Below are 21491 nucleotides of genomic sequence, written 5' to 3'. Positions count from 1 at the left end.
CTTTATTGTGTCTGTACTTGAGTCTGCTCTCAGTGCCAATGCACCAATGCATCAAGATTGGCATCTCCCACAACTACAACATAAGTACAACAACAACAACAGCAGCAGCAATAACAACAACTACGGAGATTCCTGGAACAACTGTTGTTCTGGATCCAATTAGCACAGACAGCCCTTTGCCGGAAACTGCCAGCACCACAACGCAGATTTTTCCGCCACGCAAGACACAGAAGCCTCCACTCACAACAACAACTGCAGCGCCAACAACCAAAACTGTTGCAACTGTTGCAACTGCTGAAACACAGCCCTTAAATGCCACAGAGTCGCCAAAAACACTGCCACCCTTAAAGATTAAGAGTTTTAATTACTGCGCCTGTGATTTGCACAGTGATGTTTGCGAATTAAATTGCTGCTGTGATCGCGATTGTCCTCCGGAAGCACTGCTGGTCTTTAGTTGCGCACAACCAGCGACGGAGGAGCAACTCCGCAGGCGACTAGAGGACTTTCAGTACAATCATGGGCTATCCACTTGCCAGCTCAACGATGGCTGGCTGTGCGTCTTTCGCAGCAACTCAAAACCACCCAAAATTAAGGTGACTAATAATGGAATACTTTAAATATCAAATCTACAAACTATTACAACTATGACTATAATTATAGTTGCTACAGTTTAAAGGTAGAATGCTCTCAGTTAGGTGCATATTTGCAATCGATCGCATTCAAAATTATTGTCTGCCAGCAAAGTAATATAGAAACTACTATTGGAAGCTGCGAAGCTGTGAAATTACTTAATAAGAATCCCATATCCGAAATAAGTTTGAGTGAAATGTTTTCAATAGTCTGGCTAAACTTTACTGAACTGTGACCAGTATGATATAAACATAACATTATTATCGATTACACACTTTTCCTCTATGTTTTTTAAGGTGTTAATTCACTTTATATATTTTTACATATCTCCAAACTTATTTAATATTTCTGTTATTCCGTAGGCTCAAAGTAACAATTTTGATGCCGAGCAATACAAAAAATGGCCAGAGCTGTTGGTTGCCTATGAGTCCCAGTTGCCACTTGCCACACAATTCACGGCTCACTACAAATACGGAGAAGCGTTACAGCTTTGGCAGCCGGATAGCAAAACTGTTTCCTACTTCGAGCTGCCAATTGGATACGAGAGCGCCAGTTGCCAATTGAAGCGAACATTGTTGCACTTGCAACCAATGCACAGCAGCTGCCTCATGAGCGATGCCTCGCAGCTGCAGCTGAATCTGTGGACGCTGCTCAATCTCACAAACAGCCACCAGTTGCTGTCCAAGCCACGTGAACTGGATGACCAAGATTTGCAGGGTATTAACATACAAGTTTGCCAACAGCTGCTGCTGAAGCCAAAGGAGCTGTGCCTGGAGGCGAATGAGACGGAAGTGGATATATTGGTGGACAGCATTGAGCTGCAATTGTTGCATAATTATACCCACATTCTAGCCGCCAAATTGCTGCTGAGGGAAGCCAACCAGCAGGACGAGAATGAAGAGATTTGGCTAACCTATCAGCTGTCATTCGAGTCGATAAATGCGATCAAGGCCAAGCCCAGCTCCGGACCACTTGGCTATGTGCAAGGAGCGCCAATTCTTGTGACCACACTCCAAACACAAAACAACAGCAAAACGTTGCTCAGTTATTTCCAGGGCAACGCTAGCGAGGATCAGCAGCAGCAGCACTGGCTGACTCCTTGCTCCCCACACAACTCAGCTGCTCGTCATGCTGTCGCCTTCGGTGTGGATTTGGCCAGGCAATGCCAGTTGAGTGAACTATCGCCAGTGCAGCCGCAACTTGGCAATCACACGGATTACTGCCAGCACTTGCAATCTCACATTTGGGCGAAGCTATTGCCGAACAATTGCACACGTCTCGAGGATATTGGCCAAGTATACATCTCGCAGCTGGGAAGGCCACAGCTGAATAAGTGGCTGCCACTACAGCTGAGCTATGCGGATGGCGGCCAACAGTTGCCACCCATTCTGGGCTTTTACGATGAGCAGCTGCAGTCCCTCAGCTGTCGCAACATGCTGCTCAGCGTTAGCTATGAGTTTTATGTGGCAGATCAAACGTGGCTAGAGGCGGGCCAAGTGCCCCATCAAAGTGTGCTGCAGCATGTGCGGCTGGTGGTGGGGCAGCGACATGATCTTGAATTCGATGCCGGTGAGCAGCAAGTGGAGCTGCCCTTGGCCGTATCTGTCAGGTTCTTTAAGTCACAGGATAAGCGCCTAAATGGATCACATATTGCAATTGCCACAAATAGTGGTCTAATCTTCATAATGTTTCTTTTCTCTCTGATGGCTGATAAAAGTTTGCATCTTTCTTGAAATATTATTTTCTATTTTAATTTCTGCAGTAACATCGAAATAAAAATCCTTATGAAACTATTGACTTCGTAAATATAATAATAATTCAAACAAGAAACAAAAAAATGCAATCATGTGAAGAAAAATACTTTTTCATACAGGAAATAATCTTTGTACTGATCGTTCCTGGGGCAACTACATGTTACACAGATCCGTCATACATTTTTTCTTCATCAATCTACCTTTAAAGTTACACATAAATTTTAGATTCCAAGCGATGGTTCCAAAAAGAGCTATATAAAATAGTAATAAGATGTTGGAAGAATAAAAAACTTATTTGGCTTTGTCGACAACATTTTATTTCAATATACTAAGATAAGATCGAATTTCGAGATCAAAAATTTGCAATGAATGGAAAGGTCTTGGCATACAACGAAATGTGCAATCTTCTAGATAATATCCCTGCGACATTTGCGCAACTGTTTGCGCAACAATAGGGCATCCAATTCATCCTGTTTACGTCGCTCCTCCTCCTCGATGGCACGCAAGATTTCCTTGGCCTCATTGCTGGCTTTGACAGAGATTTCGTGCACCGCGGGCAGATGGTTCAAGATGCCCTTACGCATGAGATATTGATAATTCATGGATACCGTGTATTTGACCTCCTGGCCAAGGGTATGACTCAGCTCCAACCAATGCAAATACATCCAGTTCTCGTTGCGCAGATCCTTAACGCTGTTGTAAACGGGCACAAAATTATCGATTTTCCCTACAAACACCTTAGCCACTTCCATAATCTCGGCCTTCTCACTGAAATTGTCCAGGGACTCGACGAGCTCCTTGCGCAAAAGCATCAAATGATTCCACACCTCATCCAAATCGAGCAATGAAATCGGATTGCCCAAAGTGGCATCCTCCAGTTTTTGAAAATTCGCACAAGCATACCACAACTGCTTATAGGGGGCAAAGCTGTTGATGATGCTGGTGAGGAATTCTGTGGACAGTGGCTCCAATTCGAAGAGTTCCTGTCGATACTGCAACGTATGTCCGATCTTCTCCAGATCCTTGATCAGCGCCCACGTCTTTTTAATATCCACCGATGTTTCCTGTGCACGATTCGGATTGAAGATAAGTGAGAATGCCTGAACCTCATCATTCAGCGACTCCAGACGCTCCTCAAAGCCCTGGCATTCGCTGTAATGCTGGCGCAGAAACTCCTCAATATCCAGTTTCTGTTCGTCCTTGAGCGTGGCCAACCGCATAAGGATCTGATGTGGCCAGGCATATGCATTCCATTTCATGGCAAACTGATGATCGCTCAGATTATAAAAGAAACTATCCAACATATCGTATTCCAGCCACATAATCTGTATATCGGCACGGAGCTGCTCGACAATGTCCGGCACAATCAATCCATAATCACGGATCTCGTACAAATGCTCAATGCTAATGGGACGTACATCGATCTTGTGGAACACATCCTGGCATCGTTCTAGCAACAGTTCATTCGTCTCATACATCCGATCCACATAGTAGTCAAAGATCCTTCTCACAAGTTCAATATATTTCTTGATCATAAACTGCTTCAGAATGTCCACATTGATGCAGAAGGGTCCAATTGTTATATAAGCAGGCAGGATTTCACGCACCTCCTCCTTCTGCCGTCTGTACTCCAATATATCCCATTTGACCCGAGACGAAGGCTTGCGCGCGTCCTTATAGTCCTTCATAAAGTCGGTGACGTTCAGCAAATAAAAGTCAATAAATCTCTCATAGAGTCGCGCATATGACTTGATCGGAATCACCGCCTGAGCATAGCAGCGTCGCATCAATTCATTCTGCTCCAGATACTTGTCCTCAATCAGCTCCACAGTTAGTATATACAGATTATGGGCAAATTTCAAATTGGTCATCACATCCGCATCGATGAGCCGCACACCCGATGTCTTCTCCAAGTTACGCTTATAGATATCCATTAGCGATGGCTGAAACTCATCCGGATTGGTGGAGTAGAACACTTTGCGATCCTCATTAATACCAATGGTTAAAGCAAAAACGGGCTTGGGAAAGGGAAACTCCGTTTCTATAAAATTATTAGTCCACTTATAGTTGTGCTTGAGCGCAAGGAATTGTAAGCACGGATCGCACACCAGATGCGAAAAGTTCATCAGGGAGGTGAGCAGCAGCACCTCCATCGATTCTTGCATGCGAAACTTGACCTGCAGAAGGAATCGGGATATTTTGCACATGGCATAGACTGTCCAATTGTTCAGGGAGATGTCCAGCCAACCCTTGCCCAGGGCACGCAATACCAGCGTAATCACAGTGGTCAGCTTCTGTGGCCAGTAGACCTTGAGGAAGGTAGCGACGCTATTACCATGCGACTCTTGCGATTGCAGGAAGTCCGCGAGAGCCGTTGGCTTATTGAACGTCACCACAAATATGGTGAGTGTCTCGATGTGCTGACATTCGCCGGCCACGCCCATCATCGACTCAATGCCGCCCCCGCAATAGAAGAGACTGGCCCGCAGCCAACCGTAACGTTTCTCCTTGATATTAATGCCAAGAGCCTGCAGCTCATGGCGCTCCTTATCCGCAAAATCAACACGTGCCGCGGTGGGCATAAACTCCTTGAGGGAGATATTTTGAAATTGCGGAAACTCCTTGGGCATGTGAATGATGAACTGTTCCAGCTCATACAACGCCATCAATCTCTCAAAGACAATATTCACCTCGGAGCGTAGGCGACGCTTGCACTGTTCGGAGACATTCGCCTTCTGTAGTATCGCCTCAATAGGCTTGGAACTCTGCAGCGTTGTCGACTCGATGTCATCGTGGAGCACACAATCCACAATCAGCTCCATCAACATCAGCTGCTCACCCTTGTGGCGCTCGTGAACCGCCGACTGCAGTCGCTGGATGTACTTGTGGGGATCCTCGGCGAGGAACATGAACTGCAACTTGGGCACCTCGTAGCTGCACTCATCGTCCAGCGAGGTCAGCGTCCACAAATCTAATTTCTCGTTGTAGGACGTAACGGCAGCCATAACCCAACGGCAGCTGCGCAAACTTCGATTGTAGGGTAAATAAGCTCGAGCGGGCAGCGGGTAATGAACATCACCAACGACGCCCAACTCAAACCATGCCTCCGGCGAGCTGATGTCATAGTTGCTGTCATCGAAGTAGCTCAGCGGAAATTTGTGCGGAAAGGCAAACTCGGACATGAGATTGTATTGTTCTTCCGTTGGCTGGAGGATGTCATCGGTGAGACCGGCATTCTTCAGTTCCTCCATTAAATTGATTTTGGCATACTGTCGCCGCCGACGATCGACGGCCACATCCTTGGGTAGCTCACCCTTGGCCACGAAACGCGTCTGAATCACCTTCGGTAAGATGGTGGGCAGTGGGAAGCGATAGACTCTTCCATTTCTACCCATGAGGGTCAACCAACGCTGCGCCTCCTGTATAGGATAGTCGACCGGCGTCAGTATATCGCGTGGAATGTGCAGCTCCCGGAAGTTCTTCGGCGCAGTGCCCGGACGCGGTGGCATTATACAAATGGCACACGAGGAATCATCGTCATCCTCGGTGGTGCGACTTGATTCCGATACGCGTGATTGCGATTGCGAGTTCGTATTGGCCATTCTACTATTCAACGTTTGTCATGAATTTATTTGACTTTCTTTCTTGTGGTGTATACATAAAAATTAATGACACCGTAGAATTTCAAGCATGATTTTTTGAATATCCGTTTTAAATCACGTCAAGTCAGTTGGCCGTTTTCAGTCGGTTGGCAACGCGCGCATAATGCTCCACATTACAGAACGGACAGCTGACAACAGCGATGAGCAATATCGTGATTTTATATTCAAATATCATTAACAACAGCACAGAGCAATGGCGGTCATCACTCTCACATTTTAAAGCAATTTAATTGAAGTACACTTTGCCTTTAAACTTGCAAATTTCAACACCCAGATAATTATTTAATTTTATTAAAGTTACCGTGACTCTTCGCACGCTCTTTCCGATACTTTCTGTCATCTCAAACAAGTCGCATAAATATCGTTCACCACTATTAAACATCTATTCATTTGTGTGAGACAAAACGATTTTTTTTCTTTTCAATGTAAAAACAATCGAATTAATTTATGAAACTACTGAAAAACGCAAAACAAAAACCACACTAATCATGTGCAATAAAAGTAAGTGCGGAAAATTGTGCAAACTATGCAAAAGTGGCGTGTGAAAATTTTCAACTCATTGCTAGTGCTCCGCTGGACACAGAGAGCGAGAGAGAGAGAGCAGAAAAATCAATAAATATTGTCGTAGCATCGCGATTGACACGAGCAAAACAAAGAGCACAAAACGAAAGTGTGTGAAATGGGATAAACACAAATCGAGCTGCCGTTAGCTGTCCCCGTTTTGAGACCCAAATGCGTTGGCAGCAGTATTCAAACAAAAAAATGTTATACAAAATATAAATACCAAATACAATTGCCAATTGTCAACTAAGAGCAAATAAAAACTGTGCGATAAAAGTGCGCTTCAAACTGCAAACGGCAAACAGCTGTTCTGGCTATTGTTATTATACACACACTTGTGAGCAATCTGTGTAAATATTTATGTGTGATTTATTGATAAGCTGGCAAAGCAAAAGCATTTAGCCCATTTAACCCCGTTGAACTCGAAATGAAAGCGTCGCCCACACTCGAAACGTATTCACTGTGCACTCTACCAAAAGCACACAGTCAGTCAGTCACACACACGCAGTCAGTGTTCGCACGTTCGTTCACATCGATGGAACTGTGAACAAAATATTGCGCTTTAAAAAGCTTGCGGTGTTCGACTGAATGTGTGTGTGTGTTTGTTTGCCTGTGTTTACTTTAAATAGCAGTAACAGCAACGATAACAAGTGTTGTACTCGAGAGTACCCAGTTGCAAAATACCCTATACCTAATTTCCTCAATACGATACACGCTCACAGGACATTTCTAATTGCAATTAATTATTTTATACAACAGTCCTATTTATAAAAAAATAATACTAAAATCTTTGTCTTTATATTATAATTTATAAAAAAAAAAATATTTTTCTATTATACAGCATCCAGAATTTTTAAGAAATTAAGAAAAAAAATTAGAAAACAAAGAATGCAAAAATTTATTTTCTTAGAGTTCTATTTAAATAATGTGTTCAGTTGTAATTCAATTTCAGAATTAGAATGTGCTACAGCGATATTTTTGAGTGTAAATTGACACAACAAAATTGCAATAAAATGAATCTATTCTACACAATATACCATAAGTATACAACAATATATCCATAAGTAATGGGTATTTGAAATAATAATTTTGCGAGACAATTGCTAAACTCGATGGTGATTCAACAGCCAACGGAGACGTTAATTATGGCATTTTATAGACAAAGCAATAGAGTGTAGAATATTAAACGAGCGTGGATGATGTGAATTTCAGTCACCAATCAGTAATTCAATTTGTTTTTGCACATTTCCAGTTTGAGAGCAGAGGCAATAACAATAAGAATAACAGCAACAGTACCAGCAGCAGCAGAAGTAAGCAGAAATATGAACGTTATGCGTAAGCTGCGTGGCGCGGCAAGCGCTGGCAGTGGCAGCGCATCGGGCAGCACCAGTAGCAACAGCAATGCCAGTCAAAGCGGCAGTGCTCCCAATGGGCGCAGCGGCGAGGAAGCATTGCTTGATGCACGCATCCAAATGAGTCTGGCCACACTGAAGAAGCTCTTCAACGAGTACACGCATCCCAAGGAGCCGCTCAGCGAAAACGAACGCGATGGCAAACTCTATGAAATGTTGCCATTGTTCTGCAAAGTAAGTCTAATTTGTCTTCGTCAATGCTAAATTTTTAACTCGAATTATTTGATTTGTGTTGCAAAACAGGTGTTTAGCAGCTGCCCTGCAAATGATATGAGCGAAAAGTTTTGGGATGTGGTCGCCTTTTGCCAGCAGGTCTCCCGTCTGATGGTCAGCGAGATTCGCAAACGTGCATCGAATCAGAGCACCGAGGCTGCATCCATAGCCATCGTCAAGTTTCTCGAGGTGGAAACAACGGAGGACACCAGCAGCGGTTGGTTACTGCTCGCTACACTGAATCTTCTAGCCAACGGCGATATCTCTCTTATACAGGTTAGCTTGTGGAGGATTGGAGTGTTTAGAATCACAATATAATCAAATCACTTTAACAAATTACTAGTAAATATAGTTGTCAATTGTAGTAGTACATTATTATTATCTGGCATTGTTTTGAATATGTATTTTGTGATTTGTGATGCATATGCTTAGCATGTATGTTAATCAGTTATAAATTTATTTATGCAGTATGTGAGGATTTCCTAAACTTGCTGCCCTTGCTTGAATGCCAAAGTAGATAGCTTCATAAACTACTTATGCGTAAGCACTTTAGTATGTATGTCTATATTATGTAAGTAAGTGTCTATATTATGCATATTGGCAATCACTATGCATTAAAGATTCAATTTACATAATGGGACCTTGAAGTCCCCTTAACTTGCTGCTCTTACTTTGTCCGACAGAAACTTCTATATTTTATTTTTGTGGTTGTGATGAAGTCATTAAATAAGTTTCATTTATTTAAATTATTATTCATAGAATGCTGTTCGATATTCTTTTTCAGGTCATGACAGCTGCCGCAGTGCCCTCAACTCTGGTCAAGTGTTTGTATTTGTTCTTCGATCTGCCCGAAGTGGAGGATGATGAGCCGCCCGCGGATGGTGCGAGTGCCAGCGATTTCAATGCCCAGGAGCGTCGAACATTGCTGCAAAAGGTGTTTGTGCAGTTGCTGGTGAAACTGTGCTCGTATCCGTATCCGGCCGAGGAGCTTGCACGTATGGATGATCTAACGCTACTATTCTCCGCCATCACTTCACCATGCCCCGCTCAAAATATTGTGTGGCGCAAGAATGCGGCAGAGATATTGACCACCATCTCAAGGCATGGCTTAACCGATGCCGTTGTTACCTATATACATTGTGAGTACATCAAACAGAAGCTGTCCAGCAAAGGCTCAACTAACTCTTTATGATTCTAGCCAAGGGCTGCATGGCGCTGTGCGTAGACAACATGCAACGTTTGACATTTGGCAATCCGCTGGAAATAGTCGAAATGTTTGTCACCGTCTTTTGCTTTCTCAAGGATTCTAGTCAAGTATCACAGGTACTAATGGACGACTTTCGCGCCTCCCAGGGCTACGTATTTCTCAGTGACTTTTTGCTCAAGTAAGTGGGAAAGCAAATCATCCAATTGTCTTGTTACATTAGACTACTTTTACTCCTTTCAGATTCGATAATGCACGCAGTCAAACGCTAGAAATCCAGGCGGCTATACGCAATCTGGTTCTGATGATCTCATCGCTATGCATGTGCGGTTTCTACGAGCTGCGTCCCCCATCCGCCCAGTTTAATACGGTTTTCAAACTGCAGAATTTCCAGCTGCCCCAGGCCAGTTCACGCGAGACCTGTGTGCGCAACGTGTACGCATTTCAGGTGCTGCAGACTGTCTTTCTCAGATCGACAACGCCCGCTCTGTGCTGCACCATACTGGATGCCATTTCGCGTGTGTATCACTCGGAGAATGCCAATTATTTTATACTCGAATCGGAAAATACGTTGAGTAGTTTTGCGGAACGCATTCATCAGAAGAGTCCACAGATACAGGAGAAGTTCTATGATCTGCTTGAGTTTATAGTATTTCAGTTGAACTTTGTACCCTGTAAGGAGCTCATCAGTTTGTCGCTACTGCTCAAGCACAATCAAAGTACCTCATGCAGCATTCTGTGCCTCAAGACGCTGCTCAACATATTGCGCCACAATAGCGTGTTCAAGGACGTCTATCGCGAGGTGGGCATACTGGAGATCCTTGTTACCTGCCTGAATCACTATGCGGATTATGTGCGGAAAATAACCAATGGTGACGAATTCATTGTAGTTCAACCAATAACCGAGGAACAGGAGGATCTGCTCGATACGTTGGGCAAGCATGTGATGGAGGCGCTCACAATGCTGCTTGGCAGTGGCGCCAGCAATAATGCGCAAATCTTCCGCGAATACGGCGGCGCCAAGTGCACCCACGAGCTGGTCAAATTCAAGCATTGCCGCCCACAGGCTCTGGGCATCGTACGGGAGCTGATACTCTCCGCTGGTGGAGATGACGACATGCTCTACATACTCTCACTGATGCACAGCATCAGTCCGCATCAGGTGGAGTTTAAAATCCAGATACTCAATATGCTGTTGGGTTGCCTGAAGGACTCGCATCGCACACGCACCGTTTTCCGCAAAGTTGGTGGCTTCGTCTATCTGACCAGCGTGTTTGTCTCACTGGATGGCAGCATGGCTCAGCCACAGACGACCATTGCCCAACAGGATCTCATACTCTTGCTGCAGATCGTCTGCCAGACGCTGGCCACCGCCATGCGCTTTGAGCCGGCGAATGCCAAGTTCTTTCATCAGGAGATCTGCAACAGTTCGCTGTGCGACACGTTGCGTCTCTTGGGCTGCTTTGGTAGCGACACAGCGCTGCAAGACTTCACCGGAACCTATGAGCCGCAACAGACACTACTCAAATACTACCATGACGTTTTCAGCGGCGATATATTGAGTTTCAGGTGAGTAACCCCCAAATCTAACTGTGTCAACTTTAGACTCTCAAAAAGCAAGAGGCCTTAATTTTTGTAATGCAGGCTTGTATTTTGGTTAACTCTCATCGTTTTCACCGCTACACTTCGATATTTCACTACTATACATGAACTTACTACTTACAGCTTCTCCGAGGACATACCCAGTTTACTGTCCTATGTATGTGTGGTGTTTCGGCTGCTGTACAGCATTGCCTTGGACAACTTTGAGTCACCGAATTTGAACGGTGTGATAACGCTCTTCAGTGAGACAGCGCCACACTCACGTTCGCCCAGCAAGGAGCTGGCGGCGCCAGCGCATCCCAGTCAACTCAATCTGACACAACCCACACCAGAACCACGCATTGTGCATCCGGGCGTTGTTCTATGCATGCTAAAACTGCTGCCAGGCGTGCAACATGAAACGTCTCCGCTGCAGGCGATACAGCTACAGGTGTACCTAAGCGAGATCATCAAGTCGCTGGTGCGCAGCGAACGCAATCAGCAGATAATGTGCGATCACGGGCTGGCCGAGCAGCTGCTGAGCCTGACGCGACGAGCGCTGGCCGAGGAACTGCATCCGCTGCACGTGCCCATGCAATATATACTGGAGCGTCTGGCGGCGCAGGCGCTGCAGCCGACGGAATTGCGTCAATTTTTGCGTCTCGGCGAGCCGCTGTCCTGCGCAGACATTGATCTGCAGCAGCCGTATCGACAGGGCGGTCCGGTGCCACTGACGCGCATCAAGACGCTGGTCTCGATGACAACGCCGCGCGATTTTCGTGCCCATGGTTCTAGCACGCTGCCGCCATTTGTCGAATTGGATATGTCGGCTGAAGGATTTGGCTGTCTCTATCTACCATCGCTGGCACCGCAAGCCACTGCAACAGCTGGCGGCACCATCGATGCGAATACGATTGGCGGTATCGGTGCCGGTGATCGCATCTTTCCACCGCAAACCGGACTCAGCTATTCGACGTGGTTTTGTGTGGAGAAGTTTTCCGATCCCAAGACAGATCCGCATTGTGTGCGTCTTCTCACGCTCGTGCGCACCATTCACAATCCACGTGAGGAGAATTTGGCCTGCTTGTCCATACTACTCTCAGCTAGGGATAAGGCTATTGTGGTCTCCACACAGGAGACGCTAGTTACGCCCAGGAAAAGTAAGTTTTTAGTTTATTATTTATTTATTTATAGTTGAACTTTCATAATTGTAAATTATTCATATTTGAAGGCATTGGCGATTGGGAGCCGGAGGGCTCTGATGATGGCATTGCCCGCATCTGGTGTCCAGATCTGTTGCACGAGGGTCAATGGCACAATCTTGTCGTCGTGCTCAATCGTGCAGTTCTCAAGAATTCCAGTCTGTCGCTCTACTTGGATGGTGTGCCCATGCATACGCAAAAGCTGCACTACATTGCCCAGCATCCGGGCGCCAGTAGCGCCAATCTCACCTCAGCCACCCAAATCTTTGGCTACATTGGTACGCCACCCATCTGGCGTCGTTATTCGCGCTTGTGCTGGAAGCAAGGTGTCTGCCATCTGCTGGAAGATGTGCTCACCCAGCAGACGGTGCAGACCATCTATCAGCTGGGGCCGCATTACATGGGCTCGCTGCAGGCGCCACAGCTGGGCAAACAGGCGGAACCACTGGCGCCGCTGGTGCCCGAGGATCGTGTTCTGCTTGGCCTGAATGCGAAGGCAGTGTCCAAGCTGACGCTTGTCAAGATACGCAAGGTGTACAGTCGGGCGGACAACAAGAGCATTGCCAAGCAGCTCAACATGAATTCACATGAGAACGCCACGCCCATCAAGTGAGTAACTGCAAAGACTCAAAATAAATGTGATCCATAATATATTTCATTAATAATAAATTTTTATTTTTATAGAATCCTTCACAATTCGGCTGGTCACTTGGCCGGTGCTGGCCGATCGCTTGGCGGCGTTGTTGTTGGCTATTTAGGCGTGCGAGTTTTTAGTCCGCATCCAGTTTCGGCAATGATTGACACCGTCGGTGGCTGCAATGTGCTGCTTGGGATTATTGCCATGGCGCAGGATGTGGAGTCGCTATATGCGGGTGTCAAGGCGCTGACCTGTGTGGTGCGCAGCAATCGTGCGGCCCAAGCGGAAATGGATCGCAAGCGTTGCTATCAGACCCTGGGCATGTTCTTCAAGAAGAAGAAACATCTGCTGAACTCACACATACTGCACCTGACCTTTGGACTGGTGGGCACGGTGAACAGTGGCCACGACATGTCAGCTATACCAAATGTGACAGCCTTTCAGGATCTGCTGTGTGATCTGGAGATCTGGCACAATGCGCCGAATGGTTTGCTGCGTTCGCTGCTGGAGCATTTGCTGGAGTTGGTGGTGGAATCGAATGAAAAGAAGCAGAACATCAAGATTATGCGCGATCTGCAGCTGCTGGTCAAACTGTTGCACATTATAACACACATTAATGATCATTCCACGCGTGAAATACTCTTCAATCTGCTCGAGACGCTGCTCGGTGGCCAGCCCAGGCACACAGATCTTCTGCTCTTCGGTCAGTATGTGGCCGCCAAACTGCCGTGCAAGCATTCCTGCAAGGGTGAACGGGCCGTTCTATTGCCCAGCATGAAGGCGCCGGCAGAGGATCAGGATGGAATTGCTCAGAATATTTATTTGCGCAATCGTTGCTTATCGCTGCTGCACGGTTTACTCTTCACGCCACGCAACACCGTTAATTATGTCATCTGCGATGACATATCCAAGACACTGGGCATGGACTGGCTGCTGCTCTTCATGCAGCCCCACGTTCACTTCACCACGGTCATCATAGCTGTGCGCATTCTTGTCGTGGTCTGTGCCACTGAAACTTTCATCGAGCGCTTCCGTGAGGCGACTCACAATGGCGGCTATTTACGCTTCACAGAGATGGTCTCGCAGCGCAAGATGCTCGGCCTTGGCGCCCAGCAACTGAATACGCGTCCCAGCAACGGCACTGGCACCGTCATTGTGGCCACGCCTCAAAATAAGATTCAGCATTTGCCCACTCAGATTGCGGGAGAAGTGCGCACGGCCGCATTAAATATTCCGGGTGAGTAAACTCAAATTCGGATTGAAATTTTAGAATAGTACAGAAACGCATTTATAGTTATTTATTTGTTTAATGCTGAGTATTAATAAAAGATTACAGTTAACTATTAAAAGTAAAATATCTAAAGTAAGATTATTATTATTGATACCCCTTCTTGCTAGCTTATATTAAAATTTAAATTAAGATGAGATCAAGTTTTGTAAATTTGTATATATTTTTGTTTAATCAATCAATAACAATTTGTTCTTCTTATTTACAGGTTTCCAGATGCTTGAATGGCTGTTGCAACATCATTTGGACGTTCCCGAATTGTATTTCCTGGTGACCGCACTGATCATGGGCCAGCCGGTCAAAGTGCTGGCCACCGAGCATACGAAATTCGATTTGGATCGCGTCTGGTCTTTCCTCTGGGGTGCGCCAGTCTCAGCCAATACGCAGCTGCCCAAGCTGAATGTGTGCCCCGAGGGCGTCTGTGTGCTTCTGGCCATGGTGCGTGCCATTGTGCATGGCGGGAATTGTGCTACCTGGCTGCATAGTCATCCGGAGACGATCATCCAACTGTTGTTCAGTCTCTATCAGAATCTCAACGATTTTACGCCCGTCATGATGGCTGGGGATGTGATTACCTCACTGGTTGCGGTGCTCTTTCCACAGGATGCACGTTCCGCCGACTCGGAGCCCAATAGTGGCGCCTCCACGCCCACCGAAAACACTGGCAGCAGCTTTGTGCTGCCACCGCCGGAAGAGCTGCACGCAGCCGTAGCAAATCAACCGAAGATTACCGTGCATCCGGTGCGCAAGTGCATCATTGACTTTCTGCGCGTGATTGTCGTGGACTCACTGGGTCTAAATATGCACGGCAAAGCAACGCCAGTCATTGATATGGTGCTGGATGCCGCACCGGAGACAGCGGAGCTGCCACAGCAAGTGCAATACCAGACGCAGATAATTATTGCTCTAATGGATCATCTGCTCGCCGCCGATGTGCTGGTGGGTGAGCAGGCGGCACTGCCACTGGTGCCGCTGCTGCAGAGCCACACGCAACACATTGCACCCAATGTCTTCTACTTGACGGCGCGCATTGTGGACAAACTGTGGCAGGGTTGCCTCACCCGAAATCCGCACGACATATTTGACTTTGTCATTAAGCTTATTGGACAGGCAAAGCGACGATCTTCGTCACTGTCGTTGGAGCAACTGCATCACTCGTTGAATCGAAGCATTCTATTTCTACTGTCACGTCCCACCGACGAATCCATTGCCGAGCAGATGAGCGTTTTGGAGGCGCTGCACAAGATCATTCAGCATCGTCTACTCATCTTTGGCGCTGGCAATCACGAGCTAGAGTTCATTGGCTGTCTCACCTATTGTCTAATGCAGCTCACGGCTGACATGAAGATCGTTCTGGAGCCGGCGACAACTCGCAACACAACCTGGCATGTCAACCCACAAACGGAGACAAGCGAACCCAAGGATGAGGATCTCAATCAGTTGCAGGTAAGCTTTTTCCGATATTGGATGTTTAATTTACGGAGAGAAAAACTGTAAATCAAGTTTTGAGCAATTTTAATATCTTTATTTAATACTTTTACCTCTTTTACCCACAGGGACGCAATTTAATTGTGGGCGCCGCCTTTCGCGTCTGGGAAGAGCTCTACGTGTGCAAAAAGCCTGCCATTGAGGAGGTCTTCAAGATATCGCTTACCCCACCACCGGCCAACTCCAAGGCACCCGATTTGCAGACGACACGCGAGCAGGTAATGGAGCTGGCCTCCAAGCTATGGTTCAATTACGTCGATGCCGAACGCAAGGCCTCCTATCGCGTGCCGTGGGAGCTGCACAATCAGATACAATCCAAGATTCAGAAGGTGACCGGTGGTCTGACGCGTCTGGCCAGTCGCAGCAAGGTGAAGAAGGACGAACTGGTGCGTACCAAGTCAAATATGAGCCGGGAGTCGGCGTACGAGGCGACCGCAATACATGTGCAGCTGATCAAGGATCTGCTGGAGTTGCGCACGAAGCAATACCAGCAAATGTTGCAGCACACACAGCGCTACGTCTACCAGGATTGGGTGCAATCCGAAACGGAGCTAACACGCGAACGCGGCCTCTGGGGACCGGCGGGCTGTTGCACGCTGGACAAGTGGGTTATGGACACCACTGAGGGACCGCATCGCATGCGCAAAAAGACGATGCGCAATGAGCTCTTCTATCTGCACTATCCGTACCGGCCGGAATTGGAGCTGGCCGACAATCGTCAGCTCAAGTACAAGGTGGCATCCAGTTTGGATAGCAAAGTCTACTTTCTGCATGGCCAACAGCAGCCGCGAATTCTCGCCGAAGCGGAGCAGCATTCGATGCAACAGCAATCCTCACTGGAAGCCACGCAGCCACATCGTCTGGAGCCAAGCAGTTCGACATCAACACCACCGCCGCCAATATCACCCAAATTGCTGGCGCATGGTGCGCCTTACCCCCAGGAATCTCTCGATGGCAATGCCCCCGAGGATGATGAAGAGGAGGAGGACACCTCGATGACCAGCGACAATGAGACGTTTCTGCGTTTACTTGAAGAACAGGAGAAGATTGGTTTTATGTTCCGCTGTGCGCGTGTTCAGGGCCTGGACACCTTTGAGGGTCTGCTGCTTTTTGGCAAGGAGCATTGCTATATCGTTGATGGTTTCACACTGCTAAAGAACCGAGAGATTCGCGACATTGATACACTACCACCTGGCGCCTACGAGCCAATCATACCCAATTCGGGCGGCCAGCAGTCGTCGACGTCGCGCGCAGTTAGCCACAAATTGAGGCAGTGTTCGAAGTTTGCCTACGAGGAGATACGCGAGGTGCACAAGCGACGCTATCTACTCCAACCGATTGCTCTGGAGATCTTCTCCGAGGATGGACGCAACTATTTGCTTAGTTTTCCGCGTAAAGTGCGCAACAAGGTGAATCAACGCTTCTTGGCACTGGCCACAGCATTGAATGACAATGCGCAGCAGTCTGTGGCTGGACAGAAGCGAACGGCGAGTGTGGAGCAAACATCGGGTCTGTTCAGCGGCCTGATTGGTGAGACATCGGTGACGCAACGCTGGGTTCGTGGCGAAATCTCCAATTTCCAGTACCTTATGCATTTGAATACTCTTGCCGGCCGCAGCTACAACGATCTCATGCAGTATCCGGTATTTCCCTGGATACTCGCTGATTACGATTCCGAGGAGCTGGACTTTACGAATCCCAAAACATTCCGTGACTTTTCGCGGCCAATGGGCGCACAGTCGGAGGAGCGTCTGGAACAGTTTCAGAAACGTTTCAAAGAGTGGGACGATCCACATGGCGAAACTCCGCCCTATCACTATGGCACACATTACAGCTCCGCTATGATTGTGTGCTCCTACCTGGTGCGTTTGGAGCCGTTCGCACAGCCGTTCCTGAAACTTCAGGGTGGTCACTTTGATCTGGCGGATCGCATGTTCCACAGCATCAAGGAGGCATGGCTATCGGCCTCCAAACTGAACATGGCCGATGTCAAGGAGCTGATCCCCGAATTCTTCTACTTGCCGGAGTTCCTTAGCAATTTCAATAACTTTGATTTGGGCACCAAGCAAAATGGTGAGACCTTGAATCATGTTATTATGCCACCGTGGGCCAAACAGGATCCCCGGGAGTTTATACGACTGCATCGCAGTGCTTTGGAGTGCGATCATGTCAGTCAGCATTTGCACTTGGTAAGTTAACTCTTCGAAAGGTGATTTGCTAATATTTCACAGAAGAATCTCCGACTCCATAAAGTTTAGACAAAAATAAAACCTCTACATTCATCATCAGTCCAACTAGCTTTTCTATTATTGAAATTAATTTTAACTGTCAACATTTATTAAAAAATACTTCAATTTTCCCTTTGCAGTGGATTGACTTGATATTTGGCTGCAAGCAGCAGGGACCCGCCGCTTCGGATGCCGTCAATGTGTTCCATCATCTCTTCTACGAGGGCAATGTGGATATTTACAAGTAAGAGTAAAGCAGCTACTCATTCCCAATTAAACTTCATATATGTTTAATTAATTGTTTAGCATTGATGATCCACTGAAAAAGAATGCCACCATTGGCTTTATCAACAACTTTGGGCAAATACCGAAACAGCTGTTCAGGAAAGCGCATCCAGCTAAGAAAATGGGCAACGCACGTCACTCGGCACTGATCGATCCCACGGCACTGATACAGGGCAACAGCACCGTGCTGCAAAGCGATCGTCTGTTTTTCCACAATCTCGACAATCTGAAGCCCAGTCTGCAGCCCATCAAGGAGCTCAAGGGGCCAGTTGGCCAAATACTGCAGCCCGACAAAACAGTGTTTGCCGTGGAGCAGAACAAGGTGATGATGCCGCCATCGTATACCAAATACATTGCCTGGGGCTTTGCCGATCACTCGCTGCGTGTCGGCCTCTACGACACCGATCGCGCTTCGTTTGTGTCCGAGGCAGCGGCCCAGAATTCCGGCGAGATACTGACCTGCGCCTGTCCCAATGCTAAAATGATTGTCACAGCCGGCACCAGTTCTGTGGTGACCATCTGGAAATTCGATTCGAATCGCAAGAGTCTCAGCGTGAGGCATTCACTGCATGGTCACACGGATGCGGTCACCTGTCTGGCCGCCAGCGCTGCCTACAATGTCATTGTCTCTGGATCTCGTGATGGCACTGCAATTGTCTGGGACATGACACGTTTCACATTCGTGCGTCAACTGCGAGGACATGCGGGCGTTGTGGCTGCCGTGGCCATCAATGAGCTAACGGGTGAAATAGCCACCTGCTCGGCGACTTGGTTACATGTGTGGTCCATCAACGGCGATGCTCTGGCCATGGTCAATACATGTGTGGGCAGCGCGGATCGCATGCAGCAGATACTGTGCGTTGCTTTCTCTCAAATACGCGAATGGGATCAACAAAATGTGGTCATGACGGGTTCCACGGATGGCGTTGTGAGGGTGAGTGTGAGACAAAAACAATGGTTTGTGTGGTTGGCTGAGTTATCTTTATATTTTGAAATACTTATGTAAACTTTACCTACAACAATTACTAATTAAAGTCTCTCTTTCGCTGCAGATGTGGTCACTGGAGCACACTCAAGTGCCCATCGATCGCAAGCTAAAGCGGGGCGTGGAAGTGAGCTCGCAGGATAAGCCCGACTTAATCGCAGTTGATGAATCGAAAGATAAGGCGGACAAAATGAATTTATTTAAACAAATGAAGAGTCTCTCACAACCAGAACAAGAACATGGTTAGTTAACACGGTCATTGTCTCAATGAATTCACTAAAATTACCAATTACAAACACCTTGCAGATATTGTGAAATCAGCATCGGAGAGCAGCATTTCAGAGGCCTCGCAGCACAGCAACGAGTCGAACAAATCCACCGAAGCTACTGTTAAAGTCGAGCCTTCAACCGAGCGTAGAAAAAGCTCCATAACGGGCGCTAAATCACTGCATGAAATGAAATCGGCAACGGTAGAGGAGCCAAGCACCAGTTCAGAGCACAAGCCGAATGAGGGTGAGTACAATGATTGTTGAATGTACTGAATTCATTTAATTATTATTTAATTTCGAATGTATACAGAAGAGCACATCATACGACCTAGTAAATCGGATACGAGCTTAACAGATGGCTTTGTTTTGCTGGACAATGATAGATATCGTGGCGAACAGGCGCTTAAGAAAGGTGCATTTTGTTTAATATTTATATATATATTCCTATAACACCAAACATGTATTCCAATTGTATCCAAACGCTTTGCATGTATTAACCTTTGTGTCCCTTTTCCCAGGCTTCAAGTGGCAACGTCAATTAATGTTCAGATCAAAGCTAACCATGCATACGGCCTATGATCGCAAAGATAATGCCGAACCGGCTAGCATAACAGCGCTGACGGTATCCAAAGATCATAAAATACTATATGTGGGTAAGTACAAGTGCAAATATTCTGAATACTGCCAACAACGAATGCTCATTGATTGTAATTTATAAAACACAGGTGATGCACGCGGTCGCATTTTCTCTTGGAGTGTAACGGAGCAACCAGGTCGTGGTGTAGCCGATCATTGGCTCAAGGATGAGGTCGCTGATCAGTGTGTCAAGTGTCACGTGAAGTGAGTTTTGAGCATGATTTAAACATATATCAGAACATAATTTATATACCAAACAAATTTAGATTTACGCTTTATGAGCGCAAGCATCATTGCCGTAACTGCGGCCAGGTGTTTTGCAACAAGTGCAGTCGTTTCGAATCGGAAATATCCCGTCTACGTATTCTGAAGCCTGTTCGGGTATGCCAGGCATGTTACAGTCAGCTGCGCACGAATTCGCTGGACAATTAAAGGCAACTGAATGAACTACAGTCGTATGCGATGTGTACCTATGATAAGACAACAAATATAATAACTGCGTTCACTTTCTATAAACTCAACCGTATCTGTTAAAAGACGTTAGGGGTATTCAAACGAAACTACTTATTTATTTAATGTATAATTGCATATTTATTTATACTATTTATAACCAAAAACAAAAATGTGTTGCGCAAGGAACATCAAAAGGCTGTTATTATATGATTTTTTTGATTAATATTTTATTTAGTAAAAACATGTTGCAATATAATTTTATACCTAATTTTAACTATTTATTATACACCGAATAAATAAATATTTAATATTGCATATATGCCACAATCATTGACAATTTGTAGTGAAGTAATTAAATTGTGTAATTAAATAAATATCAATTTGTGTGTGTGTGTAGCATCATAAAATTTTGCGCATGTATTTAGGCTACTTAAGCGATGCGACCAGCGCACAAAAATATTGTTATTTCAAATACATTTTCCATTATATAGGGTATGTATGTATGTAGAAGTGAAACACTGACAAACACCCAAATCAATAATAAGCTTATTAAATAGCGCAAACAAGCACCGCCAGTTATATCAATTACAAAACTGAACTTTAGAAATTTTCTAACAAATACTTACATATAAACAAACAAATTTGGAGACAGACATTTTTAATGGGCAGACAGAACACCTTATTAGCACACAACACACGAACCTCACACAAAAAAATATTTATACACATATACAAAAAACCGAATATATACAAATATATATATATATGAAAGATACTTTACTTCCAAATGAAAAACAACAATAAACTAACAAGCAATGATAAATGTTGATGTAATTAATGAATTCCGTAATTGTTAAAGCAATATGAAAAATTGCTAATTAAAAGCTGAAGCAAAAATATACGAATAAAACGGAAGACAACTAAAAATAGTAGTAAAAATATATGAATGCTGTCATAGGGGCTTTTAATTTTTGTTCACTAGTCGATATTTTAATAAATCAAA

General features: G+C 45.9%; 3 protein-coding genes across 4 annotated transcripts; 2 read left to right on the top strand and 1 right to left on the bottom strand.

Annotated features, from left to right (window-relative positions):
* Nucleotides 1-38: 38 nt before the first annotated feature.
* On the top strand, nt 39-2390 carry LOC6561845 (tectonic). The gene is made up of 2 exons (XM_032736261.2): nt 39-593; nt 993-2390. The coding sequence occupies exons 1-2, from the start codon at nt 39-41 to the stop codon at nt 2361-2363; spliced, it is 1926 nt and encodes a 641-aa protein (XP_032592152.1). The 3' UTR covers nt 2364-2390.
* Nucleotides 2391-2678: 288 nt separating this feature from the next.
* LOC6561846 (dynein axonemal heavy chain 1) lies at nt 2679-6012 on the bottom strand. The gene has a single exon (XM_001988114.3). The coding sequence runs from the start codon at nt 5984-5986 to the stop codon at nt 2792-2794; it is 3195 nt and encodes a 1064-aa protein (XP_001988150.1). The 5' UTR covers nt 5987-6012; the 3' UTR covers nt 2679-2791.
* A 481-nt stretch (nt 6013-6493) lies between these two features.
* On the top strand, nt 6494-20742 carry LOC6562526 (WD repeat and FYVE domain-containing protein 3). Of its 2 annotated transcripts, XM_032735682.2 has the most exons (19): nt 6494-6547; nt 7860-8193; nt 8263-8508; nt 9017-9371; nt 9431-9617; nt 9680-11005; nt 11162-12177; nt 12249-12828; nt 12904-14093; nt 14353-15590; nt 15701-17821; nt 18001-18104; nt 18167-19079; nt 19198-19372; nt 19437-19643; nt 19710-19811; nt 19918-20052; nt 20125-20239; nt 20302-20742. In XM_032735682.2, exons 2-19 carry the CDS (start codon nt 7930-7932, stop codon nt 20465-20467), a joined length of 10440 nt encoding a protein of 3479 aa, XP_032591573.1. In that variant the 5' UTR covers nt 6494-6547; nt 7860-7929; the 3' UTR covers nt 20468-20742. The 2 variants fall into 2 exon arrangements, with proteins under 2 accessions (XP_032591573.1, XP_001988151.1); XM_001988115.3 differs by lacking the exon at nt 6494-6547 and having other exon boundaries at nt 7821-8193.
* The last annotated feature ends 749 nt before the right edge of the window (nt 20743-21491 follow it).

The sequence above is a fragment of the Drosophila grimshawi genome, unplaced genomic scaffold, assembly GCF_018153295.1.
Source record: "Drosophila grimshawi isolate 15287-2541.00 unplaced genomic scaffold, ASM1815329v1 contig_1377, whole genome shotgun sequence".
Lineage (NCBI taxonomy): Eukaryota > Metazoa > Arthropoda > Insecta > Diptera > Drosophilidae > Drosophila > Drosophila grimshawi.
This window is presented reverse-complemented; position numbering and strand designations above follow the sequence as displayed.

Coding starts and splice junctions, on each gene's coding strand:
- LOC6561845 (XM_032736261.2), top strand. CDS start 39: ATGCACCAATGCATCAAGATTGGCATCTCCCACAACTACAACATAAGT. Junction 594..992: donor CAAAACCACCCAAAATTAAG/GTGACTAATAAT, acceptor GTTATTCCGTAG/GCTCAAAGTAACAATTTTGA.
- LOC6561846 (XM_001988114.3), bottom strand. CDS start 5,986: ATGGCCAATACGAACTCGCAATCGCAATCACGCGTATCGGAATCAAGT.
- LOC6562526 (XM_032735682.2), top strand. CDS start 7,930: ATGAACGTTATGCGTAAGCTGCGTGGCGCGGCAAGCGCTGGCAGTGGC. Junction 14,094..14,352: donor GGCCGCATTAAATATTCCGG/GTGAGTAAACTC, acceptor TCTTATTTACAG/GTTTCCAGATGCTTGAATGG. Junction 20,053..20,124: donor TCATAAAATACTATATGTGG/GTAAGTACAAGT, acceptor TATAAAACACAG/GTGATGCACGCGGTCGCATT.